Source organism: Panthera onca, chromosome D3, assembly GCF_046562875.1.
Source record: "Panthera onca isolate mPanOnc1 chromosome D3, mPanOnc1 haplotype 2, whole genome shotgun sequence".
Lineage (NCBI taxonomy): Eukaryota > Metazoa > Chordata > Mammalia > Carnivora > Felidae > Panthera > Panthera onca.
This window is the reverse complement of record NC_138350.1, coordinates 21,034,504-21,048,266: the sequence shown is the minus strand read 5'-3', so window position 1 is coordinate 21,048,266 and position 13,763 is coordinate 21,034,504. Positions and strand designations below refer to the sequence as shown.

At 37.1% G+C, this 13,763-nt stretch overlaps 1 protein-coding gene across 6 annotated transcripts in view; it reads right to left on the bottom strand.

The window, feature by feature from the left end:
* MORC2 (MORC family CW-type zinc finger 2) overlaps positions 1-13,763 on the bottom strand; it is a 39,727-nt gene that overhangs the window by 24,272 nt on the left and 1,692 nt on the right. For all 6 annotated transcript variants that reach the window (XM_060612682.3, XM_060612683.3, XM_060612686.3 and 3 more), the window contains exons 2-3: positions 6,966-7,019; positions 4,593-4,627 (exon numbers count right to left, since the gene is read on the bottom strand). In XM_060612682.3, the coding sequence (XP_060468665.2) occupies positions 4,593-4,627; positions 6,966-7,019 (89 nt within the window). The remainder of the gene's footprint in view (positions 1-4,592; positions 4,628-6,965; positions 7,020-13,763) is intronic.

The following is a 13,763-nucleotide window of genomic DNA, read 5'->3' as shown; positions in this document are numbered from 1 at the left end:
TCCAATAGGGAAGGGGACCATACTGGAGTTTCCAAGGTGCCTTTGACCAATGATGAGTACTGTGTTGCAAAGGAGGAACAGCACGGGCTTTGGAATCAGGAGAGCACTTCTATTAAAAGAAAGGTCTATGTAAGCTACTACGGAGACAAGCCCAAGACTGCTTTGGAGACTACTTCCTGAGAACTCTTTTGTCTCCCCTAAGCTGAGGTTCACCAACTTCATACACTATCCAAGCTGAGGAATCTCAATTTAAAACACTCTTTGTCCTCTCCTAAGGCTAAAGATTCAAGGGAGTCATGATCACCTTCGTTAAATGAACTAGTTAGTGTAATTTAAAACGCTATTTCAAAAGTACTATAAACCACAGAGATTTTCAAGTATCACTAAGTGTTCAGGAATTTAGCTCTACTAAAACGTTAATAACAAGTGCTTCTTGAAAGTTCAAGAACAAGGATCTTCCTGGAAGTACTACTAGTAGATAAGAAAATTTCTCCTTATGGCAGTGCCTCTTATCAAAGTATGGAGAATCCAAATGAGATCTAGTAAGCAGGAGCAAGTGCAAGAAAAGTGCAAAAAGACTTCAAAATTTCCTTCTGGAGGAAGCAAGGTATCACATGGAGACTCAATCTGGGTCAGATACAGAACATGGTAAAAGTGTTCTAAATCTAACCAAGAGCCATTTGCTGTACACTTCAGCCATAAAATGTACATGAAGACTCTGCTTCGGGATTCAGAAATTGGTTCAAGCCAAGTGCATTTCAAAAGTCTTCAAAGATTACTGGCATTTCTGGAACACTAAATAGGAAGTTACTCTAGGCCCTTGTGTTTGTTAGAACAGGATTTGCAGGCTGTTTTAACACAAAATCACCACTTAACAGGGGGTCTGAGATACCTTTCTTGTTCAAAGACTTCATTTTAAAGATTTTTCATATGGTTTACAAGGGTTAAGAGATCCACCAATAGAGAGGATCCTCCTGGCCACACAGTGATCAACAGCCTGTATGCAGCTACTAGTAACCAAGTCCACGATCAAGGGCAACACTGCCTCAGGGCCAAGAGAGACTAGCTGACACAGCAGTCACTTCTTCAACTTTGTAAATATGCAATGTGGTATCTTTACCTGGCTACAATGCTTATCCTAATCACTCATTTATTCAATGAGCATTTACTGAGCACTTCCTCTGTGCCTGGCTCTGTGATAAAAACAACAGTAAACAACACAGATATGATCACTGCCTTCACAGAGCTTAGAGTCCAAAAGCTGCTACTCTCTGTAGAAGGTTAGGTAATCAGGAGGGTTTAAGCAGGAGACCAAGAAGAGTAACAGCTAGAGCAAAATGTAGTCTGCGTTAAGAATGAGCTGAAGACCTTGTTAAAAATACAGATTCTGGGCTCTACCCTGGAAAGTCTGTGTGAATCTGAGGTGGTACCTAAGAATTTTTATTTCTTTTTTTTTTTAATTTTTAAAAATGTTTTTATTTATTTTTGAGACAGAGAGAGACAGAGCATGAGCAGGGGAGGGACAGAGACAGAGGGAGACGCAGAATCCAAAGCAGGCTCCAGGCTCCAAGCTGTCAGCACAGAGCCCAACGTGGGGCTCGAACTCAGGAACCACGAGATCATGACCTGAGCAGAAGTCAGACGCTCGACCGACTGAGCCACCCAGGCACCCCAGAATTTTTATTTCTAACAAGCTCCACAGGTGACGCTGTCCATCAACAGACCACTCTTTGAGAAGCACTGAACTAGAGAATAAAGAACCCATTGCATCCCTGCTTAAAACAATCTCCTCAGACATTCCACAAGTTAGAGATGTATTCCTAACACCTGATATTTACTTTGTCAGTCATTTGAGTGATATATGAAGTCTCCAAGCAAAGGATTTTGATGAAGAACAGGGAGTTCTGGAGAGAGGAGAGTCTAAGCAGCTGGGGGTTGTATGCTTCCACTCCCATCATACATTGTGGAACCAAGACAGGGAGGGCAAAGCCAAACTGCCTTCTTTGCAGTTGTGCCTCAGATCCTGGTAGCAGCTATGTAAGATTATCAGAACAAATTTGGATGGATGCACATCTAAGCTCCCCCCAATATGGCTAAGTCTAGCTTCTCCAAATCAGCCTGACATCCCACATCCCATCATCCAACTCTCACTGGGGAGAAGACAGGAAATAGAAGCAGAAGAAATGTACAATGGAGCTAATAAATCAAAAGTCAGAGATGATAAAATAATGTCCTCAGCAGAAGTTGTAATAAAATGACATCCAAGTTCTTGTTCTTTTGCCATCTGAGCACTATACACTTCAGGTTCACATGCTCTAATTTTCCATTTCTATGATTCGGCATCACAAAAGGGACCTTTCTTTGAGAAGTGACACTCCTATACAAAGAAGTCAAGAAAGTCAATAAAAATACCAAATCTACTTCTGACAGGCACATTATGGTATGACCCCATCTCATAGGAATGTTTTGGGTGAGTGAACACCTCTGCATTTTAAGAGCCTGGTTCCTTTGTCACCTTCTTAGGTTTAAATACAATCTTTTAAAATGTGAATTTGTAGTGAATTCAAACTAAATCTGATGTTTGAGGGGATTTCCAAGTTCAGTATCAATCTAGTTTCAGAACGGGAGACAGGAAAATACTTTCCCCTCTGTACCAACAATAAGAACTTTATAGTACTAGGATGTTACTGATTTTATTATTCTACTTGTAAAATGAGGTTGCTTTTATTCCTCTTGTTGAATGTGTTAATAAGGCTCTGAGGTAGAAAAGAGTGAAGTGATACCTCAGCCAAGACTCCCAATCTCGAGCTATTTGGAGTAAATCAAGTCTTTTTCCAAAATGCTGTAGTCCTTACTGATTCTATCATACCATTTAATCTTTAACTGCCTTGACAATTCCCTTAAGACCAAGTTATTGTTCTCTAATCATCTGCAGAGTGCTGTCTCTCCAATTAGAGACTTAAGTTCTCTAATGAGAACTTAGAAAAGGCCCCATCACATCCTCTCTGGACTCCTCCCAAAGCACAACGGCAGTAAGAACACTGAGCACAGAATAAATGCACAGTTGGCCCTTTTCATTTAAATTGAAATCCAACTGTTATGCTCCATTTTGAGTATAATGGACAAAATTTTCTTAGTGAAATTCACCCACCGAAGGTGGAAGGAGGGGACAGAGATGATTTCTGTTTAAAACTGTTTCTTTCAAATAGACTCAGCTCTGATGATTTTTCCTTTCAATGTCACTTGGAGTAGAGGCCCTTTCTCTGCTTTACCATCTGTGCAACGATTAAGACAACTGCTGATTCTTTCAGAGGTAGCTGTAATTGCTCCTCATCATAGCACACTTGAGATGTAAGATACACAGTAACTTGGGAATGGTTCCTCCATTTGGCCTTAGGGTTTAAGTAACCATCTTCTAAGACTCTTCTGCTATGCCTTTTTCCTGTTCCTTTCTTCTAAAAATAAAAGAAGTCTTATTTTCACCGCTTCGGCATAGCTTTTTGAGAAGGCTTTCAGAATTTAAACAGTATAGCTGACGTTTAGCTGTCCTGAATGATTTTCTTTGCTCTAAAGAAAATGTGCATGAGAAATCCATCATATCTAGGGAGATTCATCATAATTATATAACACTGAAGTTCTGAAAATCACTTCTTAGTTATGTGCTTGTTCCCATTTATCAAATGAGTGAGTCCATGAAGAGGGGCTATCTGATAATTGTATATTCCCACAAAAACTACCAGTATTCTCAGATGTTAGTCAATGTTATTCAGAATATTAGCCTAAACCTTTCAGAAGACTTTAGAAGAGTTTGTCAGAAAAACAGAGTATGCTAGCCAAATTGGATTTAAAAGCTATCTTCCCCTATTTCCCTTCCAAATTTCTAGCATTCAAATTACCAAAAAACATGCTGGTACAAACACTGAACAGACAGAAAGCAAACTAAAAATGATCATTTAAAATTTTTAAAAAGCCAATGATAATGACTAAGAATTCTTCCACTGTTGTACCCACTCTGGAAAAAAAAAAGAATTTTACTACCAAACAGCAGAGCCAATTAAATAAGCAAAACAGTAGACACTGTTAGTATCTTTAAATTCCAAGCAAAGCAGCCCTCCTTTCTACCTGACATTTCTGCCTGAGAACATCTCAGCGAATTCCAGCACCAACCCAGTTAACCCAACTGTTTTAGGCAACTGACACCAGCAACCCTCCAAGTCCTTGCTGAGGTTGCAGAGAGAGGAAGTGGCCTCCAATAAGCTCTTTTTGGCCTCAGGTAGCAGTAAAATCAACCAATCAGTAAGCCAACCAATCAAATCACTGGTACTTGGTCACTTTGTTCCCCACTACTCTACTCCATTAACCCATAAATCTCTCAGTGGCTGCTTAAGTAGATCTACAGATCTGGACACCACATGTTAGTTCCCTTACACCAAAATTTTTGGTTTCTATTATATGCCTGACCAGGAATGCCCTGTTTCTACCTGTGACCTGGAATAATCATGCTCTTAAGCATTTCTTCTTAGGCATAGCAATAAATTCATTCAAAGGAACTGAACGTCAGAGGCAAGGACTGACATGTAACTTAGACTTACCTGCATAAATATCTATTCTGGTGGCATCAGCATCTCTGCAAAATTAAAAGAAAAAAATCAAGATCCAGTTGAAAATATGAAGTATCAACCATCAAAATGTACAATATTTTAAGTGGGATGCATACTATTTTGAGTCTATTTTCAGGAAGTCACACAGAAATTCTGTATCCATTACACTTTCACACTTAGTAATACTGTTTTCCTTATGTGTCTGTGAAACACTTCTGAAGCTCTGAACTATTTAAAATAATCACATGACACATAGGGCCTGGATACATTTTTTAAATACAGATTTCACAGTAAAAACATCTAGAGAATAAGAAAGAACACCACCCTTTACACACTAAAAAATGACTCACAACTGTGTTTCTCTCACTCACTTGATTGCAATCATAAAAAATGTTCCAGTACCTCGTCCATTTTTCTTTGTCACAAAATGTTAAGGGAAAAAAAAAAATCATCTGCCACGAAGCCTATGAAAAATCAGGTCTCACAGTATACACACTACAGTCAACATACTAATTCACAAGCCCATAATCTTATCCTAACCTAAAAGGAAGTTGGGGCACTCCATCAGACTCCAACCATTAGCTGAGATAACAAGTTCAGTCATCAAGAGCAGCTTGAAGGTAATCTAGTCCAATTCTGCCAACTGCAGACAAGGAAAATGATGCACGGAGAGTTTCATCAGTTTTATTTTATTTTTTTAATTTTTAAAGGTTTTTTATTATTTGGAGAGAGAGAGAGAGAGAGAGAGAGAAAGCACAAGTAGGGGAGGGGCAGAGAAAGGAGACACAGAATCCGAAGCAGGCTCCAAGCTCTGAGCTGTCAGTACAGAGCCCAATGCGGGGCTTGAACCCACAAACCGTGAGATCATGACCTGAGCCAAAGTCAGACACTCAACCGACTGAGCCACCCAGGTACCCTAAGTTTCATCAGTTTTAAGTGGGGAAAAAAAAAAAAACCCACTCAAGTCCATTCAGTTCTATATGTACCTATTCCTAAAAACATAAAAACATTTTCAAATATGAGAAAAATTAGCAAAATGTGTGCATGAACAGGAACATATACTCCTAGGAATCTCCAATTCACCATAGGATATAAAAAAAGACAGTCTGCCACAACACACCATGGTCTCACAAAGCTAATAAGTGGCAAAGTCATAGTTCCATTAAGCTACAGCATTTTTAAATTGAATACAAAAATTATGACTCAACCAGGATTGAAACAAAATGGAACTTTTCTGGTTAAACAACTTATTAACAAGCACACTTTCATGAACAGTCCAGTGAATAACAATAAAAGTAATAATAGCATAGATTTATAGTATAGATATAGATACAAACAGAAAATTACCCAGCAGCTCATTAACTAGGGATCTGTTTAGAAAGTACTTCTACTCTCAGGGCACCTAGGTGGCTCAGTCAGTTAGGCATCTGACTCTTAAGTTTGGTCCAGGTCATGATCTCCCAGTTTGTGGGATTGAGCCTCACGTCAGTCTCCACAATGACAGCACGGAGCCTGCTTGGGATTCTCTCTCTCTCTCTCTCTCTCTCTCTCTCTCTCTCTCTCCCTGCTCTTCCCCTGCTCATGTGCACATGCACATATGCATTCTCTCTCTCAAAATAAATTAACTAATTTAAAAAAATGGAAGTACTCTATTCTTAATTCTTACCCTCTTCCTTCATTAGTCATCAACACTTGGTCAATAAGCAATGTGTCTGAATTTTATGTCTGCATTCAGAAACAAAACTGAGAGAATATTTTCATAATTATGAACAGAATCATGATTTGGATGTTCCTATTTGTTTATCTTTGAGGCAACCTTAACTTTCTAGTCTTGCACAGTAATATTTATAGACTTCCATCACTAAGAACTCAATATAACACAGTGCTGAAGACTTTCTTCCAAACACAGCTACTAATAACAGAAGATACTTTGATCAACTAGAGTCAATTAAATATACATTTTAGGAACACACCCTGGCATAATTTTAAAGACTTTAGATGGTGTACATTTTTGGTAACACAAATTAAATAAGATCTTGTCTGTCCCATTACCTTGATTGCTAAATTCCTATCTTAATTCCTTGCATTTCACTGCAATTATCTTGCTCTAATACACAAGGGAAGATAACTTGGAAGGTCTTAAGTTCACTATTTTTAGGACAAGCAATGGGTAAATTAAAGTTAATCAAGTAAAGTAGAAGTATCAACTAACACGCTATTAAAAATACTTTTGGGGTAAGAGGCCTCTTAGGAGGGAATGCAGCTGCTTACAGAACTGTCTCCTTCCTAAGTCTTCAGAAAACAATAGTCACAAGGACCCAAAAAGTTTTCAAGCACAGCCTGTATGCCTAAAAGACTACATACCTTGCATTATCAACCAGTTCAGCAAGAGCACCAAACAAGAATTCATGAGTAGTTCTGAAATGATAAATACTAAGAATCAGCAAAAGAATTACAGAATTGAACTATGACACCTAATAAGTCAAGGTTATAAAATATTAAAAAGTTTTTAGAAGATCTAAAATTGCCATTTGCATTGTCACTTTACACTACTGAAATTTCCCCACAACTTGAAACCTTTAAGAGTTGCTAAGCCTCCTCAAATGTTAATCTATTAAATCTTGCTGTCTACTCATGTCTATTCTTACTATGTTAAGAAACCCACTTTGAAGCATTAAGATTCCTATGTGTATATACTATTTTAAAAGCAGCATTTTCCATTACTCATGTTCTGTCTAGAAAAATGTCTGTATTTTATTTTTCATTGCCTTAACCAGCTATCAGTTTCTGCATATCTCTAAGCATGCTCAAAGGGTGACTTGCTAACATTCTGCTTTATCAGTACTTGTGTGTTATCTATTGGTAAAAGAAGAAAACCCATTTGCTTTTGTGCAGTTTATAAGCAAAATATTCCATTTGAAAGTGAGGAGAAAGGAGAGGATAATCTACTTCCTGACTTTCCAATTCTAGCCAAAAACAGCTTTCTCCACATTAAAGAAGGGAATCCAATACCCTGTTGAACAATTCCTCTTAGGAAGACAATAGCGTGGTGTGTTCTAAGGTCCCTGTTAGCCCCTTCAAGGTCATCTCTCTTCCAGGAGGCTGCTCAAAGTTGGGTTAGATAAATACACAATTACCATTATTATTCATAACTCAATAAATATGTGTGCCTAAGATGCATCCTTAAATTACTTCTCCACTTACACTCTCTTTGTGCTATTTTCCATAATAGTCCTCTTTAGGTATAAGAGTAAAATGCGTCCCCCTAGAAACCTTGACTTTTGATTAAAGAAAATGTAAAATCATTAACCTAAGTACATTACCATCATCAATTTTTCAAAAATACACAAATTATACCCATTGATATATATATTTTTTTTTTTTTTGGTATAACTGTTGTAGCCATTAAAGTGAAAATTTCTAAAAATTTAGAATGAAATATACCAAAATTAAATAACCAGTGTCCAGGATCTCTGATCACTTACTATATCATGTAAAACTTAAAACAAATTGTAAAATATTTGCTTATAAAATAAACACCCAAAGCTGAACTGTCCAGAAACCCTGGTTTCCCCTCAAGTAAACCTACAAATTTTTGCAACTACAAATTTTGAATTAAAACTGTTACTAAAAGGAAAAAAAAAATATTGGAATTTTAGGAAGAACTTTTCCCCCGTGAGATCAGTGATTATATCTGTTGCTAATCCAAGATGGCATCAATAAATAGGTCTTAGTAAAAAGTAGAAATTTATCTCCAATTCACTTAGAAAATAGAGTTCAAATTCTTCTGACCAAAATCCAATCCTTAATTATTTTACATGAAAAGAAAAACAATTTCAGGGGCACCTGGGTGGCTCAGTCAGTTAAGCATCAGACATCAGCTCAGATCATGATCTTGATGCTCATGGGTTTGAGCCCTGCCATCAGGCTGTGCTGACAGCTCAGAGCCTGGAGCCTGCTTAGGACTCTGTGTCTCCCTCTCTCTCTGCCCTTCCCCCACTGGCGCTCTGTCTCTCTCTAAACTAAATAACCATTAAAAAAATTTTTTTTAAAGAAAAACAATTTCTATGAAAAAAACACCTGCATAAAACATATGTATCTTTAGTTAAAAATATTTAAGTTTCTAGAATCATCTTAAATTCTTCAAATTATCATCTGAAGAAACAAAGTATTCTGTAGATTACTACACTAAAGAAATAGAAATGTTAGAAAATTAAAGGTGATTTACTAAAGGTAATATAATTTAAAAGTGAATCTAACATTTGCTCTCAAGCTTTCAGTCATTTTCCTGTCTGAATAGAAGTAGCTAAAAACTTAACAAAGTGAATTACTCTCCATCCTCAAAATTTTTTTAAATTTTGAGGATTGTTATATAAAATAACAAATTCTATTGCAATACTTATTTCAATAAAAAGTTATACTTTAATATAGTCAAGGAAATTCAGAAATAAAACTCCTGTAAACCAAAAAAACCCAAACAAACAAACAAACAGAACAACCATAAGAATGGGACTACAATTTATATGCAGGAATCTCTGGAATACATCAAAGAATCAAGAACTGGCCTTTGGTAGTGAAAACAGTGAATATGAATAGTCTTCAAAACTTACTCTAATACCCTTTACTATCAGGGCAAAGAAATCACAAACAGAAATGGTGACCATAGGGGCACCTGGGTGGCTCAGTCGATTAGGCGTCAGCTCAGGTCATGACCTCGCGGTTTGTGAGTTCAAGCTCCACATCAGGCTCTATGCTGACAGCTCAGAGCCTAGAGCCTGTTTAGGATTCTGTGGCTCTCTCTCTCTCTCTGCCCCTCCCTTGCTTGCTCACTGCCTCTCTCTCTCTCTCTCTCAAAAATGAATAAACATTAAAAAAAATTAAAAAAAAGAAATGGTGACTGCTTCTCAGCAATACATATTTCTGATTGCTTCACATGAAAACTGCTTCACATGAAAATGAGAGACATTCAGAATTCAAGATCTCAACAGGGCAAGGACAAAGTATCTCTGGCTAAGTTTTCACTGCTTTCTACACGACGTTTAGAAATGTGCCTTGTATATTTAGAATTTAAAGAAAACATTCCAAATGGCTTTTGTTGTTCCACATAGTATCAATGCTGTTCCACACGTAACTGTTTCAGACAAGTTAACAAATATCTTTAAAATGTAACCAAGGGAGGGGCACTTGGGTGGCTCAGTCAGTTAAGTGTCAGACTCATCAGCTCAGGTCATGATCTCATGGTTCATGGGATTGAGCCCTACATTGGGCTCTGTGCTGACAGCACGGAGCCTGCTCGGGATCCTCTTTCTCCCTCTCTCTCTACTCCTCCCCTGACTAGCTTGTGTGCACACACGCGCACACACACACACACACACACACACACACACACACACACATTCCCTCTCAAAATAAATAGACATTTTTTTAAAAAAAAATAAAGTGGGAGCTCCTGGGTGGCTCAATCAGTTAAGCATCTGACTTCGGCTCAGGTCATGATCTCATGGTCCATGAGTTTGAGCCCCATGTCAGGCTCTGTGCTGACAGCTCAGAGCCTGGAGCCTGCTTTGGATTCTGTGTCTCCCTCTTTCTGCTCCTCCTCCGCTCACACACACGTGTGCTCTCTCCCTCTCAAAAATAAACATTAAAAAAATAAGAAAATTTAAAAAGTGTAGCTGAGGGGTATTATTGTGATGTATACTGACACATCACAAAAGGGGCTTTTGTGACAACTGCTGGGAAAGTCAGAGACAACACACATCTCTTCTCCAGACCTTCAACTGATTGATTAATGGGTCCTACTAACAAATTCTAAAATCAGAGTTCTAAATGTTTTTTAAAATCAGAAGAATCAAAAACATACTGACTACATAAGTTCTCTCCTTTTTTCAAATAATATTCAAAGAGGCACACTCATTGCTTGCTAGCATTTGAAACAGATATCTGAGCAAGTATCAAAGAAAATTATTTTCACAGATGTAAAGATTCTTTGCATGTTATCAAAGAAAGGTCAACCATCTGGAAAAAGACAAGGATTTTTAACAAACTCTCACTTTCAAGTGATCTTGGCTTTTATGCCATTTGTGCCATGATCAAAATAGTTTTGCAGCTCAGCATTTCCAGTGACAAATTCACGGGTAAATCTACTCATTACATACGGAATATGGTGTCCCTATTTATATTCAGCCTGAATTTAAACCAATAGATTATCCACAAGTCTATCATACAGTGATAGCTTCTGCTGTGTTCTTGGAGATGTTGACAACAGTTAATTGCCTTAACTGCTAGAAAATAAAGCTGAGAAACTAGAGCAACAATTTTTACATTCAAATAGCTTTAATATATTTAGAGCGTGAACCCACATTTCAACAGGATTTTAAGTCCCCCAAACTATTAAGTCTCTAGAGGTGACAGGTTCCTCTATGTTCATTCACTACATATATAAATAAAACAAACCAAAGTATCATATGGCCAAGATAATTTATCAAACGTGCCAAGAGGAAAAGACATGGAAAGCAGTCATCTTATACTTAAGCATCCTGCTCTCTCAGACCACTTAGCAGTACTGCAAACAGTGACATAAGACACGCATCTTGTCACAAAGGAACATCACTACCATCACTATATCTGGAGTCTAGCACCTAGATTGCCATGAACTTTTTACTAACAGTCACAAAACCCACCACTAAAGACCAGTAACTGTATAAAACTCCTTTTATTCAAAAACTCTTATCATTTCGTAATTGCAACACCCAGTATTAAAAGGAAATAACCAAGACTAAGACTTTCATGTTATGAAAATTTCGCAGGCCTGCTTTAAACCTTAATGCTGATGTAACCAATAACCATCAACACTTACCACAGACATCATACAAAAAAAAAAAAAAAAAAAATTCAAGACAGATGTTTACTGTCTCCAGTAAATGCTCCTAAGAATGTATCTGTCTAATGAATACCACAAAACAGCAACTTGCTACCATATTGACCAACTTGTGGTTTATATAAATCATACACTGAATAAACAATAATCACCATCTATTCAATGATCATCATGTAGCATGTATGAGCTAATTACTTTATAAACATTATTTAACATACTCCTCATAAACACTGTCAGATTAGCTCCATTTTATAGATGAAGAAACAGAGGCTCAGGGAAATCAATCTGCCCAAAAACTCAACCAGGAAGCAGTCAAATCCAAGCTTGGCTGGCTCCCAAGCCTATGCATGCTCTCTCCATTGCACCACACTGATTTCTATCCTTCTAGTCTGCCTGTGTTCCACCTGCAAGTCTACGTTACACGGGAGGTAAGCAAAGGGCCATACCTTACATAATTCACAATATGGCAATATTGTAGATGTCAGACACTCTATAATGGTTTTGTGTTTTAAAAATTGTAAAAGAACAAAGGAGAAGGTACTCTAAGAAAAATCTTCCCATTTCTGAAGGTGACCTTGCATCACTTAACACAGAGAAGATCAATCTACCATCATAAGGAGTAACAAGTCACGGCTTAGGAAAATTTAAACATTTGTTTCCTCTAGAAATGAATTTCTAGTCACATTACCGTGATAAATAAATCTTCAAACTGGTTACAAACCAACTTATCTTGGTATTCCAGGGTTCATATTTTCTTCTGGCAGGATTAGATACATCCTAAAGTATACAACTTCAAAGGTGTGATCCAGATTAGAAAATCTAGAGCTTCCAAAATGATACATTCAACCCTCAAATGTTCATGCAAGCAGGTGGTTCCAAGTCAATATGGGAAAGTCAAATTCACAGAGAATTCTCCAGTTGTATTTTAAACAAGTGACTTAACTAGAATTTTATTCTATACCTTAGTTCTGTTCACCTATTGTTAATAAGTTATAAAATGGCAATATAAGAGTATTCCAGAACCTCAAATTAAAAAATTTGAGATAAACTAAAATTGAATAGACTTTCAAAGTAGGAAGTAAACCCTTTGCTTTATAAGAAAACAAGCCCTTAAAAGTATACTCGACTAGAGTTAGTACTGCCTGATAGCTAAAAACACTAACCATTATGGCCAGGTAAAACTTATTGCCTTAAATCTTGATGCCTTAAACCTGCCACTTAGCAGATGTGTAACTTCTGGCATGTTACTCTGAGCCCAGTTTCCTCAAATGCAAAATAGGAATAATCCTTACTCCAGCAAGGTTACTATAAGGATTATTTTACACATTTAAAAGTGACTGGCAAGAAGCAATTAATTGTTGTTACTATTATTATCAAAAAGTCTTTGGGGAAGCTCTTCCAAGATTATCATATAGTCTTGTCATTCCAAATTTGGCCCCTCATTCCACAATTCAGAACTGAAGTAACCAATTATTAAATACAATCACCGGTGAACATCTAAGTGGCCTTCAAATGCTTGTTCTTAAACACAATTCAAATATAAAAAAGGATACTGAGGGTCTTGCCCAAGACGTTATTAATTAGCTAAATAAGCATCACCAACCTATCTAAGTGGGCTTCAGATTCATCTTCCGTAGCATGAGACTTCGCCTCTCAGGCCCTACAGTACCTACTCTAAAACCAGTTCTAGTTCGCTAATAAGCTTCCTAAACAAAAAATAAAACCAGACTATCACCATTTGGCAATTCACTACTCAAAACTTTTATTTACTTGATAGGAAAAAAAGCAAAAAAAATTACAGACGTCATAACATGTTGCCCTTTCCCATAAAAAGCTAAAAATTATTTTACTGTTACTAGATGTTTGAAGTCTATCATCTCAACCCTCAAAGCGGTTCTTCAGATCTCTGAGCCATTCATGTAGCTGCTCATCACCTCTGCAAATACTAAAATGGTAGAATACTTACCTTCATCTCAAAAGTGATGAATGAATGTATTAGAACACTAAGTAGTTATGACCCCACTGAATTACTTCCAAGAGAGTGGCATAACAGTTAACCCTGAAACATTCCAGATCAACACGGAATAATGATAATCTCCTAATGAGCTCAAACATAAACACCATATGTGTTCTGTGATTTGCACACATTTTGGGGAAAGGCTACTTAAATTATGGGTTTAAACAAGTTGCTATTTTCTGCCTAGCACATAAAAATTTCATTGGAATTAGGGACGAATTTCCCAGGAAGATAAAGCCAACTGTTTGCTGACAACAAAAATTAGTAA